Genomic DNA, 24,574 nt, shown 5'->3' with positions numbered 1-24,574 from the left:
ATGGGAGGGGGGGGGAAAGGAATGGGTAGGAGGGGTGGGCGAAACATGTTAAAAAACTATTAAATACAGTACAATAATATAACAATAACAAGTAATGCACAAATAAAACCAATTAAAACAAGAATATGTAAAATTGGAAAAAATTATTAAAAGAGACTTAAATTTGCTGCGTAAACTGGATGGGAAAAAGGAATGTAGTGACTGGGTGACTCAACAAGTGAGTCACACAGATTACCAGTAATGAAAAGTTCAGTCCGCGCTCTAGCTCTTTAAACTTGGAGTGTTGGTCCCTCTCAGTTCTCTTGCTGCTTCTGTGTTTATGAGGTGTCTCCCCCACCTCCAAATGTGGTCTCCACCGGAACCCCGATGGTGATACCAATATCAGCAAAACAAGAAAAAACACAAAAGCGCACCAAGATGAGAGATAGATAATGTATTAGCAACAAATAATAAAATTAGTAACTTACATATAAAATTTCTTTAATAATCCCCGATTCTGGTGTCTATCACAGGAGTAGGGCATCACATAGGAAGTATGAAGGGTAATCTCAGTTCTAAGAGATCAGACCCGCGCGCTGGGGCTGTCTCTGTTCACTCTCCTGTCCTCCACGTGTGGTAGCGTGGTGCAGAGTGTAGCACACATGTGCAGGAACCGGGGCCTTCAATAGGTGTCCTTAGGATGCCTGTCCGTTTTTGATAGCATAGAAACGATCGGAAATAAGCAGGAACGGTACACTTGAGTGTGTGCTGGTGGTGGGTAGTAAAACCGCCAGCCACAACAGTCGCGACGCGTTTCGTTTAACAAAGTAAACTTCTTCAGGCGATATCTGGGACACCTGTTTAGGGGTCCTTTATAGGTCTAATTCTGTGCGTCATTGGTTAATACCTAATGGCTGCATGGCCAATCAGGCTCATATACTGATAGGGGCGGGCCACAATAGGAAGACCTCCCTGTTAGTGCATTTAATCCAGTAATGAATTACACTAATTGAGTATATATATAAGTGTAAATAGAAAGGTAAACAGACCTTAAAGGGGAGCCAAAATCATGTGTCCCAAATAGTCAAGTGCAATAAAATATGCATAATAGTAGCATAAAAAACAAAGTATATGTGCATACTGGATAACAACATTAATAACATTAAATGACATATAAATAACTTTTAAAATATGGGAAATAGAACAAATGGAAAGGTGGGTGGGGGGAGGGGAAGAATTGAAGAAAAAGTGGAAAAAAATATAAAAATAAAAAATAAATAAAAAAGGAGGTAGAAAAAAAAAAAAAAAAAAAAAAAAAGGCTTATAAAATGAATAAAAACCACTGTAATGATAAAGTAGCTAAAAAAATCAGATAAAAAACAGATAAAAAAGGTATTAGACCAATGTTTGTATTAAATTGCAGTATGCATGGTTTCACCTCAAAAAAGGGGTTAATTCCACATAGTCGTTCAAGCCCCCCGGGTACTTGGATTGGAGGGTAAATATCCAGAATTGCTCCCTTTTTGCAATCTGAAGATCTATGTTACCAGCCCGTACATTAGTTGTTATATGTTCGATGCCCATATATTTAACCCCTATAGTGCTACACTGATGGACATCCTTAAAGTGTGACAACAGATGTGTCAATGGTTTATTAGATGCCAGTAGCTTGGGAATATTAGTGATATTTCTGAGGTGCTCCATCACTCTAATTTTGAGCTGACGTTTAGTACGGCCCACATACTGTAAACCACATCCACATTGCAGGATATAAATGACATAAGTGGTTACGCAATCGATGTAGCTATTAATTTCATATCTACTGCACCGACACACTTTATTCGAGCAAATACCCGGTATGTACCTGGCAGATACCTGGAATGCGCCGCTCCTCACCTCTGACAAGCCCCGTTGCATTTGCCTTCCCAGCCTGGGTTCATGCCTGGCTGATGGGCGGCTGATCTGTTAAATGATAATGATTAGGATTTAATAGGCTGCAATGCTTCGCGTGTCTACCAGATGGCATAAATTCATGAATTGTAATGCAGTATATATATATGTACTGTGCAGTATTGCAGCCAACGGGAATAAAATGCTTCAATCCCTGCCGGAAAATAACTCAATGCACTCGGGCAGAAAACAGTCACAAACCTCAATACACCCGGGTATACCCGAATTCGTGGGACTAGCCGAGCTCGAATAAAGTGTGTCGCCAGTGTAATATCTGTCGCTTTAGATTTAAAGTAATCCTGAGTAAGCATTCGTGGACAGATTTTGCACCTATTGCATCTGTGGTTACCTTTAATGCCTAACATCTCCCTAAGATCTTTCTTTTTGTTTGAATCACTGCCTTTGAGGAGACTAGGGGCCAAGATACTTTTTAGATTGTCGGATTTTGTGAACACAATCATTGGTCTTTCTGGTAAAGTTTTTGCCAAGATTGGATCCATCTGCAAAATGTACCAGTATTTGTTCAAAATATATTTGATCTTTCTATGAGAACTATTAAATTTTGTTACGAAATATGGTGCGTGTTTCTCATTCTTCCTTTTATTATTTTTATGGTCTGTTTCACTGGAATCTGAAGTGGGCAATGTGATAAGAGAGCCATTAGTCACTGGATTCTCCAATGGTTGAACTAGTGTCTTTCCAGTGGAAACACACTTTTGTTTACCATTGGGTTTACTATTCTTAGGTTGAATCAGTTTCTTCCTATTAATGTTTAATGCTCTTTTGTAGGCTCTATCTATAAGAGTCACATCATAGCCCTTTTGAAAGAAACGCTCAAAGAGTATTTGAGATTGTACCTTGAACGTTTCTATATCAGCACAGTTACGCCTAATGCGCAAAAACTGGCTGAATGGAATGTTATTAATGCATCTCCTTTCATGTCCACTTTCTGGGTGTAGAAAGGAGTTAACATTAGTGTTCTTAAAATGGGTTTTCGTGTGTAACTCGTTGTTGATTATGTAAATTTCTAAGTCCAAGAAGATGATCTTACTTGGACTTATTTCACTGGTAAAAGTGAGATTGAACAAATTATCATTCAACCTTGCAACGAAGCTATCAAACGAGGTATCATCACCGTCCCTGATAACAATCACATCATCGATGTATCTGCGCCACATAATCAACTGCGGCGCAGATACATCAATGCCCCATATGTTGGCCGATTCCCACCATCCCATATACAAATTTGCGAAAGATGGTGCAAAACGTGTCCCCATTGCAGTGCCACACAATTGTAAATAAAACTCGTGTTCAAAAAGAAAATAATTGTGTTTCAATATAAATTCAATTGAACTGTGAATAAACCTACGTTGGAGAAAAGGTAAAGTGCCGTGTAGTGCCAAAAAGTGATCAATAGCATCCAAACCCCCTTCATGTGGAATAGAGGTGTAGAGTGATTGAACATCAAGAGTGGCTAGATGATAAGAAGATTTCCATGTGAAATCTGAAAGAATAGTGAGAAGTGAAGTGGTGTCTAGTAGATGGGAAGGTAATAGTGGTACTAAAGGTTGAAGAAAAGAATCTACATAAGAAGAAAGGTTAACAGTGAGGGAATTAATACCTGAAATAATGGGTCGCCCAGGTGGATTCGTGAGTGATTTGTGAATCTTGGGCAAATGGTACATTATAGGGATGGTGGGAGCCGAGCAGCATAAGAATTCAAACTCTTTTTTGTTAAGTACGCCTGATGTTAAGGCGGATTCCAAATGTACATTTAGTTCTAGTTTGAATGCAGCTGTGGGGTCTCTAGGTAACTTACAATAGGACAGTGAATCAGACAGTAGTCTGACAGCTTCGCTGCAATAGTCTACTCTGTCTTGGAGTACTATAACTCCACCCTTGTCTGCTTCACGTATAATTATATTAGGGTTTAATTGTAGCGTTTTTAGCGCATGTCTTTCCTGTGCAGTTAAATTGGAGTTCTTATTCATAAGAAAACCTTTCCCTAGTCCCAGAGTTTGAAATTCCCTTTCGACCAATTTATTGAATATATCAATATGATGTCCCCTAGAATGATAAGGGTGAAAAACAGAATTGGGTTTGAATAATGAATGTTGTATAGATATACTTTCGTTGGTATTGGTAATGCCCTCATCCATAAGTGACATCAAGTCCACTAGTTGTGTCTGTTCACTTGTAGACAATTTCTGTACAATAGGATTGATGGTATCAGGGGTGGTTTGATAACCCCTTTGATCCGAAATAAAGTGTCTACTTAGAGTTAACTTGCGATTAAATTTCTGCAAATCAATGTAAAGATCAAAATTGTTAACTCTACGTGTAGGGGCAAATGAAAGGCCTTTGCCTAAAACATTCATTAATGTATGGTCTATACGGGAATTAGATAAGTTAAAGATGCCCTTAGATCTCAATGTTGGGTCATCTGGGTAAGTTTGAGAGGGGAGTGTTGTTTTTCCTCCCTTTGTCCTAATTCCCCTATGCCCTCTCCTGAATCCTGTCTTTTCCTTGTGATTTTTTGGGGGGCTCCCAATAGAGGCGGATGGTTGGAGTCCCAAGTTGATATTGATTTTCTCATTTTTTCCAACCTGTTTAAAAAATCCTCATTCTCTATTCCCTCATTTGAACCCTTCAAAACTTCATACTTGTTTTGCAACGGTATGGCATGTGAGATATGTGCATGTTTCTCCCTAAAATTGGTATGTTTCTTAGGGGCACTAGTATCTCTCCTATTTTGCGGAGTATGTGATTTATTGCTATACCTCCTATTTTGTTTGGCATAATGAGGGTTAGATTGTTGTGGTCTATGTGTGTGGTTCACCTGTGCGGAGTGATCCATAGTTTCATTCCTCTGGTATTTGGATGGCCGTCTAGTATGTTTTTCATGGGTGGGTCTCGCATAGAAATTAGGGTCCCTTGGTGTCCTTGGGATAGAAACATTAGTTTTTGGGTTAGTATGTTGGGTTTGTAAGGGTCCTTTAGTTTGGTTAAAGGCTGTGACATTAGATGGATTAGTGTCACGTATAGCAGGGTCCCCATCTGCAGTTATTTCCTTTCCTGTATCCCAACATCGCTGAATGTTAAGTGCATAGTCCATCTTATCTCTAAGGAATTTCTTGTTTTTATTGATCAAAATCTGATTTTCTGATCTCCTTAGTTTGACATTCATTTCTTTAGTCAATTGGGGTAGTTTGTCAAGGCAGGGGATCTCCAAGATTTCATTCTTAGCTTGTGTTATTTTACCATCTATTTCAATGATTTCTTTCTTTCTCTCTAGAATTAACAACCGCATTAGCTCCAGTGAGCAATGGTCTTGGATCCTTTCCCATTCCTTGACAAACTCAGGACTATCTGTGTTATATGTGGAGGGTTTAAGGACTCTAAGTCCCCTTGGTATGCGACCCACCCTTATGTACTCCTCTAATGTGGCCATTTCTAGCCATGACTTAGTTTCTTTTTCCAAAAGTTTATTTAATTCATTCATTAGGGAAGTTAAACATGGTGTTGCCACCTCTTCTATTGGTATATCTGAGAATATCTTACTAAACAGCTCTGGTTTGTTAAACCTGTTTTTAAGACAATCCAGAAATTGGCTGGTGTTTGATTCAGCCATAATACGTCCGTATAGGGATGGTGACAGGGGTGGGGAAGACAGAGAGAGTGGAGGTGGAGGTAGGAGGGGAGAGGGAAAAAAGGAAAAAGAGGTAGGAACAATGGGAGGGGGGGGGAAAGGAATGGGTAGGAGGGGTGGGCGAAACATGTTAAAAAACTATTAAATACAGTACAATAATATAACAATAACAAGTAATGCACAAATAAAACCAATTAAAACAAGAATATGTAAAATTGGAAAAAATTATTAAAAGAGACTTAAATTTGCTGCGTAAACTGGATGGGAAAAAGGAATGTAGTGACTGGGTGACTCAACAAGTGAGTCACACAGATTACCAGTAATGAAAAGTTCAGTCCGCGCTCTGGCTCTTTAAACTTGGAGTGTTGGTCCCTCTCAGTTCTCTTGCTGCTTCTGTGTTTATGAGGTGTCTCCCCCACCTCCAAATGTGGTCTCCACCGGAACCCCGATGGTGATACCAATATCAGCAAAACAAGAAAAAACACAAAAGCGCACCAAGATGAGAGATAGATAATGTATTAGCAACAAATAATAAAATTAGTAACTTACATATAAAATTTCTTTAATAATCCCCGATTCTGGTGTCTATCACAGGAGTAGGGCATCACATAGGAAGTATGAAGGGTAATCTCAGTTCTAAGAGATCAGACCCGCGCGCTGGGGCTGTCTCTGTTCACTCTCCTGTCCTCCACGTGTGGTAGCGTGGTGCAGAGTGTAGCACACATGTGCAGGAACCGGGGCCTTCAATAGGTGTCCTTAGGATGCCTGTCCGTTTTTGATAGCATAGAAACGATCGGAAATAAGCAGGAACGGTACACTTGAGTGTGTGCTGGTGGTGGGTAGTAAAACCGCCAGCCACAACAGTCGCGACGCGTTTCGTTTAACAAAGTAAACTTCTTCAGGCGATATCTGGGACACCTGTTTAGGGGTCCTTTATAGGTCTAATTCTGTGCGTCATTGGTTAATACCTAATGGCTGCATGGCCAATCAGGCTCATATACTGATAGGGGCGGGCCACAATAGGAAGACCTCCCTGTTAGTGCATTTAATCCAGTAATGAATTACACTAATTGAGTATATATATAAGTGTAAATAGAAAGGTAAACAGACCTTAAAGGGGAGCCAAAATCATGTGTCCCAAATAGTCAAGTGCAATAAAATATGCATAATAGTAGCATAAAAAACAAAGTATATGTGCATACTGGATAACAACATTAATAACATTAAATGACATATAAATAACTTTTAAAATATGGGAAATAGAACAAATGGAAAGGTGGGTGGGGGGAGGGGAAGAATTGAAGAAAAAGTGGAAAAAAATATAAAAATAAAAAATAAATAAAAAAGGAGGTAGAAAAAAAAAAAAAAAAAAAAAAAAGGCTTATAAAATGAATAAAAACCACTGTAATGATAAAGTAGCTAAAAAAATCAGATAAAAAACAGATAAAAAAGGTATTAGACCAATGTTTGTATTAAATTGCAGTATGCATGGTTTCACCTCAAAAAAGGGGTTAATTCCACATAGTCGTTCAAGCCCCCCGGGTACTTGGATTGGAGGGTAAATATCCAGAATTGCTCCCTTTTTGCAATCTGAAGATCTATGTTACCAGCCCGTACATTAGTTGTTATATGTTCGATGCCCATATATTTAACCCCTATAGTGCTACACTGATGGACATCCTTAAAGTGTGACAACAGATGTGTCAATGGTTTATTAGATGCCAGTAGCTTGGGAATATTAGTGATATTTCTGAGGTGCTCCATCACTCTAATTTTGAGCTGACGTTTAGTACGGCCCACATACTGTAAACCACATCCACATTGCAGGATATAAATGACATAAGTGGTTACGCAATCGATGTAGCTATTAATTTCATATCTAATATCTGTCGCTTTAGATTTAAAGTAATCCTGAGTAAGCATTCGTGGACAGATTTTGCACCTATTTGACTATCTGACTCATAAATATATAATACATATATAAATATATATTATATATTATATATTATATATATATATATATATATATATTACAATATACATATGTATACACTGGCGACACACTTTATTGAAGTGTGGCCAGTTCCGCAAGCCGGGAGATTTCCCGGCTTGCAAGTGGCAGCCCCTCGGCGTGCCGCGCGTCACCGATGCGCGGTCACGCGTCATCGGGTGCCTGCGCCCCCGGCACGCGCATCCAGGGCTCCCCGAGGGAGCCCTGGTATCCCGCGACGTGGGGGACGGCGGCAGGGGGTTCCGGGGGACCCGGCAGACCCGGAGAGGAGAGGGGGAAGCCGCGATCGGCGGGCCTCTCCTCCGCTGCTTCGGCGCGCGCCCGGCACCCTCCGGCGCGCGCCAGGTAACTGCTGCGGCCGAGAATGGGCAAATGCTCGAATAAACTCGGCCGCAGCAGTATGTGTGTAAAAACAAACTTTTAATGTGTGTGTATATTACAATATTTAATGGCTTATATGTAAAGAGGGATTTTAATATTGGTGTGATTTATTTAAAGGTTTAAATAATAGAGGCTTACAATGTTGTATGGCCTTTGACATTGGCTTGTGAGCAATTGTGATTTACCATCAAACAACACCTTTTTTTAATTGAGAAGGCCTGTAGTGTTACAACCAATAATATATCTATGTAATCCAGTTCTACACAGATCATATTGATGGCAGTAAGTAGGCCTTGTATGAAACCTAATTAAATGGTGGTAAACATGAGTGAATGAAGTGATTAATAATTGTTTAACGCCCATACTGTTATAGGCTCACAGTAAGTATCTTTCACAAACAGTAGGCCTGTATTATTACAATACTGTGTTTTGAGAAGGAAGCATTAAGTGTATGTTTTCTGAAAATACATGTATACCAGTTTAGATAGTACAAATAATATATATATATATATATATATATATATATATATATATATATATATATATATATATATATATATATATATATATATATACACACACTGTGTGTGTGTGTACATATATCCATACATACTACATATATATTACTAAACATTCACAGATATGTTATTGAAAACAGAACTCATAAATGATTAAAGAACAAAATTAGAATGTTAAAGCAAGGTGAAGGTAAGTAATATTTAACACTTAATCATGCTATACACTGACAAGAAAGATGTTAGCAGTTGAATAGATGTGTGTTTTTAATTGCATGTGAATAATATTTACATGCAATGATTACATCAAGTAACACACCCAAATACAATGTTTTGCAGGTAAGTAAATGGCAGCTTCTCTAAACATAGCAAGTGGGTCCTGGTGGACCATTACTGAGCAGATGATTAATACATAAATATTAATAACACCATTCATTAGGACTGTTAACATTTCCAAAACTTCACGTGTACAATGACATACTTGAATGTTTGGAAACAACAGGTCTTCACCATACATACAATATTCATTAGATAATCTGAAGTCAACAAAACAAGGCCAAAGACATATTTACTTAATTATAACATTTATTATTTTTTTTCCTTTTGAGAGCGAGCCACAGGCCTGCTTGTTGTCTCTTGGATTTTTCTTTTCCGTTTGGCTACGACTTGAGTAACAACAGAGCCACTTTGAGTGGCCTGTGGCACTTCACGGGCAGGGCTTGTGGCCAGTGACTGATCATGGGCAGGGCTTGTGGCCAGTGAATGTTCATGGGCAGGGCTTGTGGCCAGTGACTGGTCACAGGCAGGGCTTGTGGGCAGTGACTGTTCACGGGCAGGGCTTGTGGCCAGTGACTGGTCACGGGCAGGGCTTGTGGGCAGTGACTGGTCACGGGCAGGGCTTGTGGGCAGTGACTGTTCACGGGCAGGGCTTGTGACCAGTGACTGTTCAGGGGCAGGGCTTGTGGCCAGTGACTGGTCATGGGCAGGGCTTGTGGGCAGTGACTGATCACGGAAAGGGCTTGTGCCCACTGACACATGTGAGCAAGTTGGTAGACAGTGCACAACTGATGGTTGGTCCGTTTCATGTTTGGCTTTTTTTGTTTGTGTCCAAAAACTGGTCAGTAGTAACTGCTTGTGCTTCTTTGTTTTTGCCGCCTCCTTTGTAGGTGTCAGCTCCAGAATTTCTACAGATGGCAGCGGTAGGATGTTGTCAGGAACATGCACAGAACTTTCTGCTACTTGACCGGTAACATCCCGACCTGGGGAATGAACATCAGATGCATGGGGTGAAAAATGAGCACCATGTAAAGATCCTTCCTGTGATGTGTTGAAGTTGAAATTTGGTACTGTAGTCATTCTCAAGTAATTAGCTTGGGTTTGCTGAACAACTAATGCTTCTAATGACGTGTTTATTTTTTGCAATTGTTTAGGCACTTCAATGAAGACTCTGTGGAGATGTGACAATTGTGATATCGTTTCTTCCTGCAGTGATATCATCCTTTCGTACACTATCATCAGATCAGAATGGCGACGATTTTCAGCTTCAACAATTTTTCCCTCAGAAGCTACTATTGCATCGTATGTGTTAGTTGATGGACGATTTGGCTGTGTAACTGTTTCAATGGGAACCTCTTCATGGTCACTTGATTGTATTTCTGTGTCTATGGCGGCATCATCATCATCTTCATCATCATGTTCTAAAAATAAATGTACACATTATGAAATGGCATGTTAATCTCTGCTGTTTTACTATGTAATGATACTGTGTCATAAGTAACACCTAATATGTTTCCATACGTTTTATAACGTCACATTAAAAACTACCTTGACTTACGAATAATGTTTGGACTCAGTATGAAATATGAATGAATGAAAAGTTGCTCTAAACTCACAACTCCTACATGATACTTAACATCACAAACACAATACATGTTGTCTTAAACTTCATTTTCACTGACACTAAGTAATCCTATTTAAAGAACATGTGCAAAACAAATAATGAACATGACAACATAACATATAGAAGTGCACATATTATATGGGCACCACCTCATACACTCACCTTCTAGGTGTGTTGAGCTGCATGACCCAGGTGAAGACACTTGTTCCGTCTCAGGTGACACATGTCCTCCAGGGGCAACTATATATAACAATAACATCAGTTGTACATTTACATGTGTAAATATTGAACAAACAGTTATTGTATGTTCTGTATTTATGAGTAACTAACAGCATCAGTTCCTTAACCGAAAATGTGTGTGTGAAAGTGAACATAAATAGTTGTAATAACAATGTACATTCCTGTGTACTTAGAACTTTTGAGTTCCCTAACATACAACATACTATGTTTCTGCAGTAATGCGTTAGGATAAATTGATTAAATTTGTACATACAAATCATATGTTGTGTAGTCATATCAGTATCATAATGTACATAACTATCATGAGATGAACATTCACAATGGTTATCATGAAGGTGGTCATAATGCAAAAAGCTTCGTTTTTGGTAGAGGATATGTGTGGTACATTAATAGAAGCTGTGGCACACCTGAATGTGGCTGTCACTCAACAACACAACACATGCAGTGTGTGATAATGTGTTGTTGATATCAGTTCAACTATAGATATGAGTGAACGAATGTGTGACGTACGGTTTGATAACTAATGACTTGTTGGGGGATTTAGTACCTAGAGTTAAGCTTTCACATGAGTGTGATTACCTTCAGTTTTGCTAGTCAGGTTGTAAGAACGGTATTCCCTTCCCCAAAAACCCTAATCAGGCAGACCTTTCAATTACTTCAAACAGGTGAAAATGGTGTGAACTAAGTTGACCGTATGATGACCCTGTAATTTGGGTGTGTGCTGAACCCCACCCCCTCTGTTGACGTGTATGCTGTGATGACATATTCATTGCAGCTGCTTTAACACAATGGTAGAGGAGCTAAATAGTCGTCTGCAGTGTGGAAGTTATGAACACAATGACATAACATATGCTACGTGTGCCTCATTATGCTGTCTGTATATGACATCAAGCAAAAATGGACCTTTTCATAAACAACTATACATTTGTTAGTGCAAGTGATGTTTGTAGGCCGTTGCATGCAATATATTCGATGCATGATTAGAATAGGCAGTGATGTCGTGTTTGTAGGAGTAAAATAAATAATATACATATTAATATTATACATATTTATGTTCTGTACCTGTAGCTAGTAATAATTTCTCATTAGCATGTGTTACACATGTGTACTACCCTGTTGTTCCCCATCTTCGCCCACCATCAATTGCTTCCACTGCAGAAATGCATTTTGGGAATTCACATGTAAATGACCACGCAATGGCACGTAGTATATTAGTTACTGCTTTTAGTAGGACTACAACATATATGTCTATTTTGAGATATATATATATATACAGAATCAGACATATACATATATAGATGTAGGTATGCTTATATTGTGAAGACAGTATAAAAAGCAGCGGAAATATGTAAAATAACTGTAAGCAACGACACGCCTAGTACAGTAATATTTCTCACCTGGTGGAAATTGTGAGGGATAAATTCCAATGTCCCGGTCACCGGCCAAGCCCTCCACGACGACGGGAAGTAATTTTCCCCGAAGCAGCTCCTCCAATGGAGTTAATATCAGACGTTGTGGTGGCGGGCCACCTCCAGTGCCAGAAGCATGCACGCGTTGGTCTTGTATTTTCTTTTTCAACTTTGACCTAATATCGTCAAATCTTTTGCGACAATTCAGCTTGTCCCTGACACGATTCCCACACGCATTGACACCAATTATTATTGTGTCCCACATTTCATTTTTGCTTGATGAACTTGTCCGCGCTTGAAATACAAACAAAATATATGACGTTAATTCATAATAATAGAAGCACCAGTTTCCTACACTGCTAGCTGTTCCAAGAGATAGCAAACATGCTGTTTTAGGTGTAATATGTGAAGCACATGAGCATTCACTACTAAACCTAGACATGTAAGCAAGCTTGCATTAATATTGTATGCAGTTATCGCAAATTGAACACCTGTGTTTAGTTGTCCTTGTAACGCATGATAAAAAGCTGTGTTTCCACAATAATTAACATAGACAGATATTCTGTACCCATATTTGCATATTAACAAAACTCACATGACCTAGGATCACATGTATTTGAAGAATAAATGGAAAGGTACACTTACCTACTAAATGTCCATAGAGACTGTCATAGTGCTCCAAAATCCCAGTGACAAGAGCCCTATTTTCCTGGTCATTGAAGCGAGGATTACGTGGCTTCTCCACACGTTTCTTCCGAGCAGGTTTAGGCTCAGAGCTTGGCTGCTGCTGACTGGACTCTCCTTGTTCCAATGGAAGAGACTCCAAAAGCTGGCCACCAGCAAGCACGCCACCACCAGACACCCCATCAGCAACTGAGCCACCAGCAGCACTCCCACTCCCACCAACAGCACTCGAATTCCTAGCACCAGCACTCCCACTCCCAGCAACAGCACTCCCACTCCAAGCAACAGCACTCGCAGCAACAGCACTCCCACTCCCAGCAACATCACTCCCACTCCCAGCAACAGCACTCACACTCCCAGCAACACCACTCACACTCCCATCAACAGCACTCCCATTCCCAGCAACAGCACTCCCACTCCCAGCAACAGCACTCGCACTCCTAGCAACATCACTCCCCTGAACAGTACGTTCACTCTGACGCGTACTCGCACGAGTAGCACTACCACTCACACCAGCATCACTCTTCCCACGCTTTGCAGGCATACTTACAGCACTCACAAAAAAAAGAAAACAAATGTACAGCCAATCACACGAAACACTTCCACATAGAAAACAAGACAAAGATGTAAACAAAACAACAAAGGACAAAGCTTTCACAATACACAACAAGTCTCTCAGTCAATATGCAAATATTAAATCGCCCAGCTCTGTGCGTCTCTCTCTCTCTCACTCCCAACAACACAGAGAATGATTAACAGTACACGTTGCCTTTAAATATGGCGCGCTATCCAATACATGCTGCCTTCGCCTGATTCAGCAAGATTTTTGATTGGCGAACGTAACAGCACCCCGCCACGCACGCCGATACACCTGTGTGTGATCGGCAAATCATCGTGAGAGTGGGCGGATTTGTTTTCGTCTTGATTTTGAAGGGATTCAGCACTTACTGCATACGGAGAGGGAAAATCGCCAATAACATGCCTAATCGGTAAGCTTGCCAATTTCACATATTCGTCGCTTACTGCATGAGGCCCTAAGTTCTAAGCATATGCAGACTTTGATGTATTAGGTCAGTTAGGCCAGAAAGTTATCACCTGTATCACATGTTATTCCACCATATCCTGGAGCACATTCACAGACATTGGGTGTAACACACTTCCCACGATTCTTACAGTCGGGACGACACACAGCTGTGGAAGATTAAGTTGAATTATAAGGAGGTACATTGTTTTAAGCTACAAATATTAACTTGGACAGATTTCTAAATGGGGACACTTACCAGCCTGGCAGTTATAGCCAGAGTAGCCAGGCTTGCATCTGCAAACATTTGGTGCGATACATTCCATGTTTCTTCCGCAGGGATGCCGGCAAATTGCTAAAACCAAGACAGATAACGAATGTAATAATTGGAGCAACTGTACCCAATATACAAATGTAGCCAGACACTGGGCTCCAGGGGTAGTAAAAGATGTGGCTGCCTGCAGAGGTGTGTGGGTCTGGGGGGGAAGAGGGGTCATGATGTCACCCGGCTGGTTTGCCCTCATTGGCTAAACCACTGCCATGACATGGCCACAGCTCGGCCACCGCACCAAAAGACAAAAATCTTTTCTTTTGGCAAAGGCGGTCGCGCATCGGCTGTGTGCGCGGGCTCATACATGCCGACTGGGGCCTGCCCCATAGAGGGCTGTACTTTGTGTGCGTCGCGCACACCGTCGCGTGCGCAGCCCCCGGGGATGATGCATTAGGCTGGCTTATAGTGACGGCGATGCTGACGTCATGCTGGGGTCGCTGGAAAAATCAAATTGAAGTGACTTCCAGCGATCGCGACCAAGAAATTGCGCCATGGCGTTGCCCCTACTATAAGTGCATGCGACGGCGTCAATTCATTTGTTTTGACGTCGCGTCGCTGTCACCGGCACTATAAGCGCAGCCTTAGTCTTCTCACAGAGAGATGTCATGCTGCCGGGTGATGCTGAGCTAAGGATTCCCTCATGAACAGTCTAGCTACATCTGTAGATTTTAAACAACAAGACACAAACAACCCACCACACCAGTCAAAATGCATATGCAGTTGTGCAGTCTTCTGAAATATTTGAAAGAAATTGTAACAATTTGGAGGAATAACTTTTAAGATTGCAAGACAATGCTGATTGTATTCCCTCTATCAAACTGTAGCGTAATTTTTTTTCTTCTTTTAAACAATACATCTTTTTAAAGCAGCAGTCCATTTACTATAAGAGATGTCTTCTTGTCCTTTCCAAAGTGGTTCTTATTTTTATAGTTGTATATGTTGTTTCAGTTTGAAATAGTAAGTGTCAGGGAGATTATAAGGAAGCTCACCCCAGAGCCCACAGCTGTTTAAAGTTACTGCGGTAACCACATGTAACAGGGTATGTCTATTCTGCCTGTCTTTCCCCCTGTTATGTAAGTTCCTGCTAGCTGCAGGCTGGGACAGGTTAATTGGGGCTTGTGACCCCACCTACATGCTCCTCTCTGATGGACAGAAGTAAGGTGGTGACTCATAGCCTGTGTAAGCCTATCAGGGGTAGGTATAGACCATGAGTTCGCCCCTTCTGGCTCCTGATGAGGGGCCGTGCCAAATTTAGTCAGTCCTGCTCTGGAGGAGGAAGAGAGCAGTAAAGCTGTAGGTTTCTCCCATCCGGAATGAGCGTGCTCATCCCAAGCCCTTAGGACTGGGGGAACATCTGATTGGAACCCAGCAGATGCCCTGTACTTTCTAGGGCAAGCATCATCCAGAGTCCTGGAGGGTCTGAGACCCTGCACCGCTGTATGAAGACCATCTGCAGTGATTGCTAGAATAAAGACCCCTGTTCATCATACTCCTGTCTAAGTGTCAGTCCCTTGGCAGGAGGGAAGAATTATGCAATAGTGGGGACTGATCTCCGAACACCCTGGAGCCCACTACAGCTGGAGGCGCTAAGCACCTGGAGAAGAAGCTCAGAGAAAGAACCTAAGCCTGTCCTGATCTCCATACCACCGCAAATCAGCTCAGCACTCCTGACCCTAACAGGTACTCATACCACACCCTAGGTAGCAGAAGCTGTGTATCTCCCACTCCCTCTTGGGGGGCAGGGTGAGGGGGAAACAGTGCTACACACAAAAGCAGCTAGATTTTAAGAAAATCATGTTTAACACTACAAAAATATATATGCTGTATGCTCAGTGGCAAGATAATAACATCAAGAGTTAAACCCATAGGGAATCCTGGGGTGGAGGGTTGCTGCTATTACATACAGTAAATAAATTATTTAATGAAAAAATACCTCACCTGGTATAATTTAAAAGAAGTAATACTGATTGAGGTGTTTGCTCAAAATGTAACAGGCTACGGGGCCTATTCTAGTAGCCTCAATAACCCACTTATCAAGGTTTTTAAGCAGTTATCAGCCAAAAATAGCTACAGCTATTCAGAAAGTCTCGATAAGTGGGCGGCAAAATAATTTTATCTCCATTTTTGTCTCTCCCCAAACACGCCGCCAGGTGTACAGCGATAAGCCCCTTATCGCCAGTTTTGGAAAATCGTGCAATTCTAGTAGCCTAGATTAGGTGATCGAGGCTTTAGAATGGCGATTTTATCCCAAATTCGTGTTGCCAGAACAAGTTGGCGTGAAGCTGGTGAGAAGGATGCGAGAGAGGGACTTAGAAAAAAATGCATTTTTCCTGCATCGGATTGATGCTGGGGGTCTGCAGAGCTGATACACATTAATACCAGCACCGGATACTCCCAGAATCAATCCGATGCAGGAAAAATGCATTTACAGGCAACTTTATTACCTCAGTGGCAAACCGCTAAGGCAATGAAGGGGTTAACTACCAGTGCCATGTTTTTTGTATGTAGTGGGGTGTGTGTGATGGTGGTATTTGGCACTTGGTGAGTGTTTTAGGCCTTGCAGGGGGCAGGGGGTTGTTGCGGGTGGAGTTAACCCCTTCATTACCTTGACGGTTAATACCACCACGGTAATGAAGGTGATAACCCCTCCCGCTACCCACCCGGTAGGTATAAACACCCAGCAAGGGCCACATGCCAACTTCACCCATCCTCGATACCCACAATAAACATTCAAAAACACAACAACCCTACTACCCACCTCCTCTATCCCCAACAACCGCACCCCCACAACACATACAGTACAGTAATGGGCAAAATGACTATAAACCAGATATGGACAATAGCTAATTTGCCCATTCTATATAAAACATTAGCCAGCCAGCATAAATAAAGTAAATAAAACTTCTACTTGTGCCAGCCACGATGAATGGCATCCTCAGCACCATACTCCAGTTCCATGTCCTCCATTGGCAGCAAGAGTACAATAAAAAATACAATCTAATGGCCCCTAACCCCTTAATTACCTTGGCGGTTAATAACCACTATTGTAATTAAGGGGTTAACCCCCTCCCTCACTACCCACCCGAGAGGCCTAACCACCCAGCCCGGGGCCAGGATTCCTGTATGATATGGTATAATATATCAATTATAAAATAAATAAAATAATAATTTATACATTATAATAAAAATAAAATAATAATTTATAAATTATTATTTTATACCACATAATACAGGAACCAAACCCAGGACCTTTCATATGCTAGTACCAATTCTCTACCTCTACGCCACAGGGATTGTCTTATGTCACAAAGATTGTGTTATGTCACAGGGATTGTGTGAAATACATACTACACAGTGCAGTCTATTGCAATGTGCTGTAGAGGTTAAGTATATTTATAGAGTCTGTTTTGTCACACAAAGCCTATGGTGTGTAGGTCGATAATTGGTACTAGCATATGAAAGGTCCTGGGTTTGATTCCTGCATGTGTATTATATAAAATGTATTAATGTATTAATGTTCAATTCCCACATGGTGTAGGGGTGTGTATATGTGTCCATTAGCAATAAAGCATTGAATGGTTAAAAAAAAAAATCCCACATTGTATAGGGGGATATGTGTTGTGTCATGTGACTCTCCTTTCCTCTGCGCTCAAAAGTCTACGTGTGGATGCAGCCTTATGAAGCAGAAAAATGAGAGAGCTGCAGATGCTGGTAAAAATTTATAACGCGATCCTGGTTATAATGCGGTCTCATTCTGTGGTCCCGAGGACCGCATTATAACGGGATTCAGCTGTATTTGGATGGCTTGTTTTTATGAATTTTTTTGGATTGGTTAGCGGTTTTATTTCTTTAATTGTTTTGTTGGTTATCTGAAACATTTCTTTAATTCTTTTGTTTAGGTGTTTATTTAATTGTATGCTAATATTTTGGGATAACATTTTTATTCTTTTGCTGTTTTGGTGTTAGATTAATTTTATTGATGTGTAGTTTAGCCTTATAGTTAATTTATTCTTGTGGTGTTTAGATGCTTGTTTATTTCTTTAATTGTGTATTTTTGTGCTTGATGATTATTTTTATAGGTTGGCCATTGACTGCTATAGTGGCTTATCATGCCCATATTATATGTGTATGATGTACCTCTGTGCCAATCAATGGATAAAAGATGGGTATAGTGGCCCCATGGTGGGTGGTTAGGCCTCCAAAGAGGGTAGCAGGGGAGGTTAACCCCTTAATTACTATAGCGGATTGTATTTTTTATTGTACTCTTGCTGCCAACAGATGACATGGACCTGGAGTATGGTAATGAGGATGCCCTTCATCATGCCAATGGTAAGTAGAAGTTGTATTTACTTTATTTATGCTGACTGGCTAATATTTTCTTTAAAATGGGCAAATGAGCTATTATCCATATCTGGATAATAGTAATTTTGTCCATTACTGTACTGTATGTGTTGGGGGAGGGGGGTATTTGGGGGTAGAGGTGGTGGGTAGTAGGGTTGTTGTATTTATTTTTGTTTATTGGGGGTAGAAGGATTGGGTGAAGGAGGTAGTTGCCCCAAGAATGGATGTTCAGGCCTACCGGGTGGGTAGCGGGACTTGTTAACCTTTTCACTACCATAGCAATTTCCACTGCTATGGTAGTGAAGGGGTTAACTCCTCCTGAAACCTTCCCTGCATGCCTAACCACCCACCCTGGGGCTATAGCCCCCTTCATCCACCCCCTGTGCCCACAATAAACAGGCTATTGAAGTTGAACCCCTTCATTGCTTTGGCGGCTAACCGCTAAGGTAATAAAGCTTTTTTAATAAAAAATTTAATAATAGTGTACATGAGCAGGGGTCTCTGGAGAAGAACCACCTTGATTTCAGGTCCGGGGACCCCCTGCTTCCCGAGATCCAGGCCCCACTATGGTGTGCCGGTATCTCCTATGCATTTAAGTGTCCGGCGTCACGTGACCGAACATTTAAATGCATAGGAGATACTGGCACTCCATAACGAGGCCTGTATTTCGGAAGGCAGGGGGTCCTCGGACCTGAAATCAATGCAGTTCTGCTCCGGAGACCCCTGCTCAAGTACACTAATATTAAACTTTTATTAAAACCCTGTGATCCCTGCCGAGATATGTGCAGGAAGAGACGGCTCTCTCTATGCAGCTCTCTATGCAGCTGGCCCACATTGCTGCAGATCACACCGGTGAGAGATGCTGAGATGACATCGCTGCTCATCGTAAGTTTTGGTCATTTTGCTATTGCATGGCTTCAGAGTCTTTCTGAATACCGTGATAACTAAACTGACAAAACCAAGGCTACTAGAAAAGGCCTCTAAACATTAAAAAAGGGCATATTATTTGTATCAAATATATCTGTATAACAATGTGCTAAACATTCCAAAATATATGTATTTAATCATATTTATGTGAGTCTCTTATCTTATCAAAATATATTGTCAGTTTTGTCCTGAACTTTACTAATTCAAATTCCATGGCCATAAGATGCATAGGAGTTTATTTATCAGTCTCTTGGCTGCTAAAAGTTAAACATTATTTCAATTGGATATTTTGTTCTTGAATTACAGTGATGCGGGCTGTTGCATCAGCTGGAAGACATAAAAAATCCAAAAATAAAATATTACAGTTAGTTTTTGAATATTATGTTTTAGTTTAAGATCTAATGTGCTACCTAAATTGAACAGACATAATCATATATGCCTAACAACATACAGTACACCCACTCAGTCTGCTCTAACAGTGTACAGCACGGATACAGAGCCCGACATTTACTCACCACTTACCTATACAATAAAATATATTGTACATGAAGTAATTACAGTATATGAAGAATACTAGAGGATATGATTATGACATGTCTATACATTATCAATAAATGTAATTCTAATTAAAAAAATGTAGATACAGTATGATACCATACCCGTGCAAGTGACACCATCTCCATAGTAGCTGTAGGGACATCTTCTGCATTTAAAGCCTCCGTCTAAGCTTGGTTCACAAGTAACATCACGGAAACATGGTGAATCAGCACAAGTTAATTTCACAGGAGCCACTGTAAATGGACTTTTCATCTCTCCCTGTTGAACTGTTCTGTTCCTAGAGGGTGAAATATTACCTGTCTGCCTTGGGAAAGGCCACTGCAATTTGAAATCAGTTACTTTGTTTTTTGATGTGTCCTCCTTTGTTGTCTTCTCTTGAAAATCAGCACTATATCTACTGATATTGATCACACTCCGTGCTGTAGAATATACACTTGTGCTATATGCTCTGTAACTTGACCTTGATATATAGCTGCTGCGAGATTGATTTGAAGTTATTCTTGGAGCACTGAGCATCTTTGACACAGTGGTTCTTTTAGTGGCACTGATTGTTATAATGGATGGAGCACTCTGAGTTGTTTCTAAAGATAAATTATTTGTACCTCTGCTGGGAGCAGTTGGGCTGTGAGCATCAATAGCAAATCCCGGCCAGTTAATGGGTGTTGTTGGGAAATCTAAAAAATAGATTTTAAAACAAACTATGAACTGTAGTCATAAAAAGGAACCTTTCTTTCATGTCACACATTAAGTATAATTAGAGGGTATCAAACACAATAGGGTCACTGAGGGGGTACCAGGCTCTTAATAAAGGTCAAGCCCTGTTTTGGTTACCACTAAACCGAATATTAGGGTTCAAAAGTGTCACATCTTGAGCCCAGCAACTATACATGTGTACAGGCATACCCCGCTTTAAGGACACTCACTTTAAGTACACTCGCGAGTAAGTACATGTCGCCCAATAGGCAAACGGCAGCTCGTGCATGCGCCTGTCAGCACGTCCTGAACAGCAATACCGGCTCCCTACCTGTACCCAAGCTGTGCGCAAGTGGGGAGACTATAGAGCCTGTTACCAATGCGTTATTTACATCAGTTATGCACGTATACAGTATGATGATTGCAGTACAGTACATGCATTGTAAAGTAGAAAAAAGGTAGTGCTTCACTTTAAGTACATTTTCGCTTTACATACATGCTCCGGTCCCATTGCGTACGTTAATGCGGGGATGCCTGTATTGTGTATTTTGCGACAATAAAGAAATTTCATGTTTTTTTCCTTTCCAGGGATACCAGCAAGGAGGGATTGTTATGGTATGAGTTCAAAGGGTTTTTTTGCTGAGAAATTGTTGTCAGTATGTGCCTACAGTGGCGGCAGAGCTGAGTCTTCAGCGGCCGCCACCGCGATGTGGGGGCAATGTGCGGGCAGACGGCGGCTTGTTTTGGTTTTTCCCTGGCGCGTGCCGCGCGTCACTGTGGCGCCGGTCACACGTGCCAGGGTTCCCCGGCATCCCCGAAGGCTGCAGAGGAAGCAGGGGTAAGGGGAAGCTGCGCAAAGCTGCGCGAAGCAGAGGAGCAGCCAGGTGGAGCATCCAGGGGGTCGGAAGGGGAGGGGAACAGCATTCTAATTTTGCACGCGGGGAGGGGAAGATGCGGCTGGGCGCGGCCAAGTTTGGCGCCAGCCGGGCGCCAGCCGAAAAAAGCCCCGGTCAATTATGGGCAAATGTTAGACTCACGCTGGCCGCAGCAGTAGGTAGTTGGGGTCCGGAGTTGTCGGTTCCCCAAAAAATGAACCTGAGAATCATGCTTGGTTCTCGGATACATGTAAGCACATTGTCGTGGCAATATCTCCCCTTGAAAACGCTTGCGCGACTCACTGCTAGGGTTCCCTGCTTCAGCACAGCCCAGAAAGGTAAATGGGGCAAAGGGATGCACAGTGTCTCTGTAATTATGAGGGGTCCCTAGGTTAAGGGGGATACCCAGTTAATGCCCTGGTAGCCTAGAACCTGTATTGTGGTTCATGGGCACTATAACCATAATTATAAGGTTGTGAGGGGACTATTAGAGTCCAGTCCAAGTCTCTTAGCTAGTGTGTGGGGAATAAAGGCTAGTAGAAAATAAAGTGCAGTTTTCTATTCTACTTCCCATACCCAAAGACTTAGGATTTCCAAAAGTATATTTTTATTAACATTGTGTTGAATATAGTATATAATGTTGTGCACAGTAAATGAGCTGGGACTTCCAGAACCAATGTTCTGACAGGCTACCAGAGCTACCAAGTTGGTGCCAGTAAGTCTGTAGGACATCAGAGATGAAAGCCACCAGAAGATGCCATCGGTGTGGAGACCATTTGGGTAACAGGGAAAGGCTCAAGTACCCACATCCTGGGATGAATGGCAGTTGTCCAGGCTGCCATTTGTCCTACCAGACTTGGAGGAGCCTGACCCCGTGGGTGGCATCTGAATAGCAAGGGACTAAAGTGGCAAACTTGTGCATGTCCCTTGGCAGATTCAGATTCCCCGCTTACCCAGCTTTCCAGACCAGCATCGCTCTGATTGTCTGTTGAGAAAGTTCCCACACTCTGATTGGCTGTAGTATTTTGTGAATGAACTCCAAAATACTATAAGAAACCCCTAAGCTAATCACTGGTGAGATTCTGAGCGCCTGAAGTCGGGCGGACTTTTTGAAAGTGTTCTTGCGCGAATAGCAGAGTGTCGGCTTCAGAAAAGTCTGCCTGGAAAATATTCTAAGTCCAGCTTTTTGTGACCATGTTCTCAGAAAGGAACATAGCAGTCGCGGTTAGGATTTCAAGCCGATTTTAGTTCCAGGACGTTTAGAGCTATGTCCCGGTCAAAAAAACCCTCTGATTTAGAGTGTTATACAGCTAGGAAAGTCTAGTTTTTGACTACAGTCTCCAAGTAAGTGTGTATTTTCATCTGATTTTGTGTATCATTGTGTGTATGGTTATTTTTGTGAATAAACCTCAATTTATTTCATAATCTTGTTTTGCTCAATATATGATCCTGGTAAAAGGTGTACAATAATCCTGGTCTCCCGTGACAACAATAGGTTGCATTTGCTAAGTGATATTAAGCCAAAAGTCCCCAATAGTGAATGGGTCTTAAGGTTCCTTATGGTTTAGCTTTTAAGTTTTAATCAAGTCCACTGAATATTCTTAAAGCCTGTGATCTACAAGAACCAGAGCCTACTCTAAGGGGCCTATTCACTAAACTTCGATAAGTGACTTAACGCTTGTTCAGGGCATTTTACAAGCGATTTTACATATGGGCTGTGATGCGGGATATTTAAACTTACAGGAGATACAGTACCGGCACCCCATACTGGGGCCTGTATTTCGGGAACAGGGGGTCCCCAGACCTGAAAGTAATGCAGTTCAGCTCTAGAGACCCCTGCTTCAATACTATGTACAAAACAATTTTAAACAGCTCGCTCGCCTGTAAGAGCTGTGCAAAGAAATGCTGGTCTGTGCACTGCTCTTCCAAACTGCTGGAGCAAAATCGAACATTAAGTTCATTCTTGTAACAAACAGTAAAAAAAAATGCAGTTTGCTTCAGTGAATACCGCTTTTACACAAATTTCATACCGTTCAGTAGGAACATGCCAACACGATGTTGCAATAAACTTATCGAAGATTTGTGAATAGGCCCCTAAGTGTGCTATGTCCAGTGGAGTTAAAGACTCTGCTATCAACTGTTTTTGATTTACATGAATGAAAATATTGTGGGGTGCAATTCTAGAGAAATATACTGCACCATATTTATCATCAAAGAAAATATTACTTACAATAGAATTTTTTCTTTGATACATCTGATGTACTTTTCTCGCCAAACTACTAGATTTACCGAGAAGGAACATTATTACCAGACTCCTCAAATGTTTGTAATAATGGAAGAGAAGTAACCCAAGTGTAGCACTCAAGCTCACCCTCTGGTGGTAAGTGTAGTATTTAAAATATAATCTTTATTATGCAACAAATAGGTTAAAATAATGGGTGTTAAAATGATGAACTGAAGGTATGCTGGATTCAATGACTGATTACCGTATTGGCTCAGGATCCTGAGATCATTAGTGGGTCAATAGACCATTGCTAAGACTCCACTGAATAGCAGTCCTTGTAGAGGATCTGTTTACCGGGAAGACGTTCAGGGAATTCTCTAACTTGTATACAAGATAAAGTGTGCTGTAAATCAATCAGCAGACGTACTGATAAACCAATTAGAGTATAGGTAAAACGGTTTGATTTACAGTTTCTGGTATGGTTCTTGTGGTACTTAGTTTATAGTATATTTAGTGTACCACAGTTTAACCAGTAAGTATATGATGGATCAGGGCTGATCTGAATCCTCCAAGTGTATATGTTGATTAAAGTATGGGGTTATCTACACCATCACAGTGGCTGATATGACCTCAGATAACCTTTCACTCTTGGAATATACAGCAGGGTATCCAGGCAGATATGTGTTATACTTGACAAGTACTTGAATGTCTTGTCAGTATATAACTGCATTATTGACACCATGGTATATAGTGTGGATCGATTGTGATTAATACGATCCCCAATAGGATAAACCTCTGAGTAGTTGTAAGAGTGTTGTAAGAGTTGTAAGAGTTGTAAGAGTGTAAGACTGACTATGCAGCCACAACATCAGTTATAACCTCCAGT

General features: G+C 41.2%; 1 protein-coding gene across 1 annotated transcript in view; it reads right to left on the bottom strand.

Annotated features, from left to right (window-relative positions):
- Positions 1–24,574, bottom strand: part of VWDE (von Willebrand factor D and EGF domains) — a 132,090-nt gene that overhangs the window by 37,872 nt on the left and 69,644 nt on the right. Inside the window, exons 21-23 of the mRNA XM_075587233.1 lie at positions 19,998–20,570; positions 13,999–14,094; positions 13,814–13,909 (exon numbers count right to left, since the gene is read on the bottom strand). Of these exons, the coding sequence (XP_075443348.1) occupies positions 13,814–13,909; positions 13,999–14,094; positions 19,998–20,570 (765 nt within the window). The remainder of the gene's footprint in view (positions 1–13,813; positions 13,910–13,998; positions 14,095–19,997; positions 20,571–24,574) is intronic.

This window comes from Ascaphus truei, chromosome 2, assembly GCF_040206685.1.
Source record: "Ascaphus truei isolate aAscTru1 chromosome 2, aAscTru1.hap1, whole genome shotgun sequence".
In the NCBI taxonomy this organism is placed as follows: Eukaryota; Metazoa; Chordata; class Amphibia; order Anura; family Ascaphidae; genus Ascaphus; species Ascaphus truei.
The sequence above is the reverse complement of the archived record's forward strand: the minus strand, read 5'-3'. Positions and strand labels throughout refer to the sequence as shown.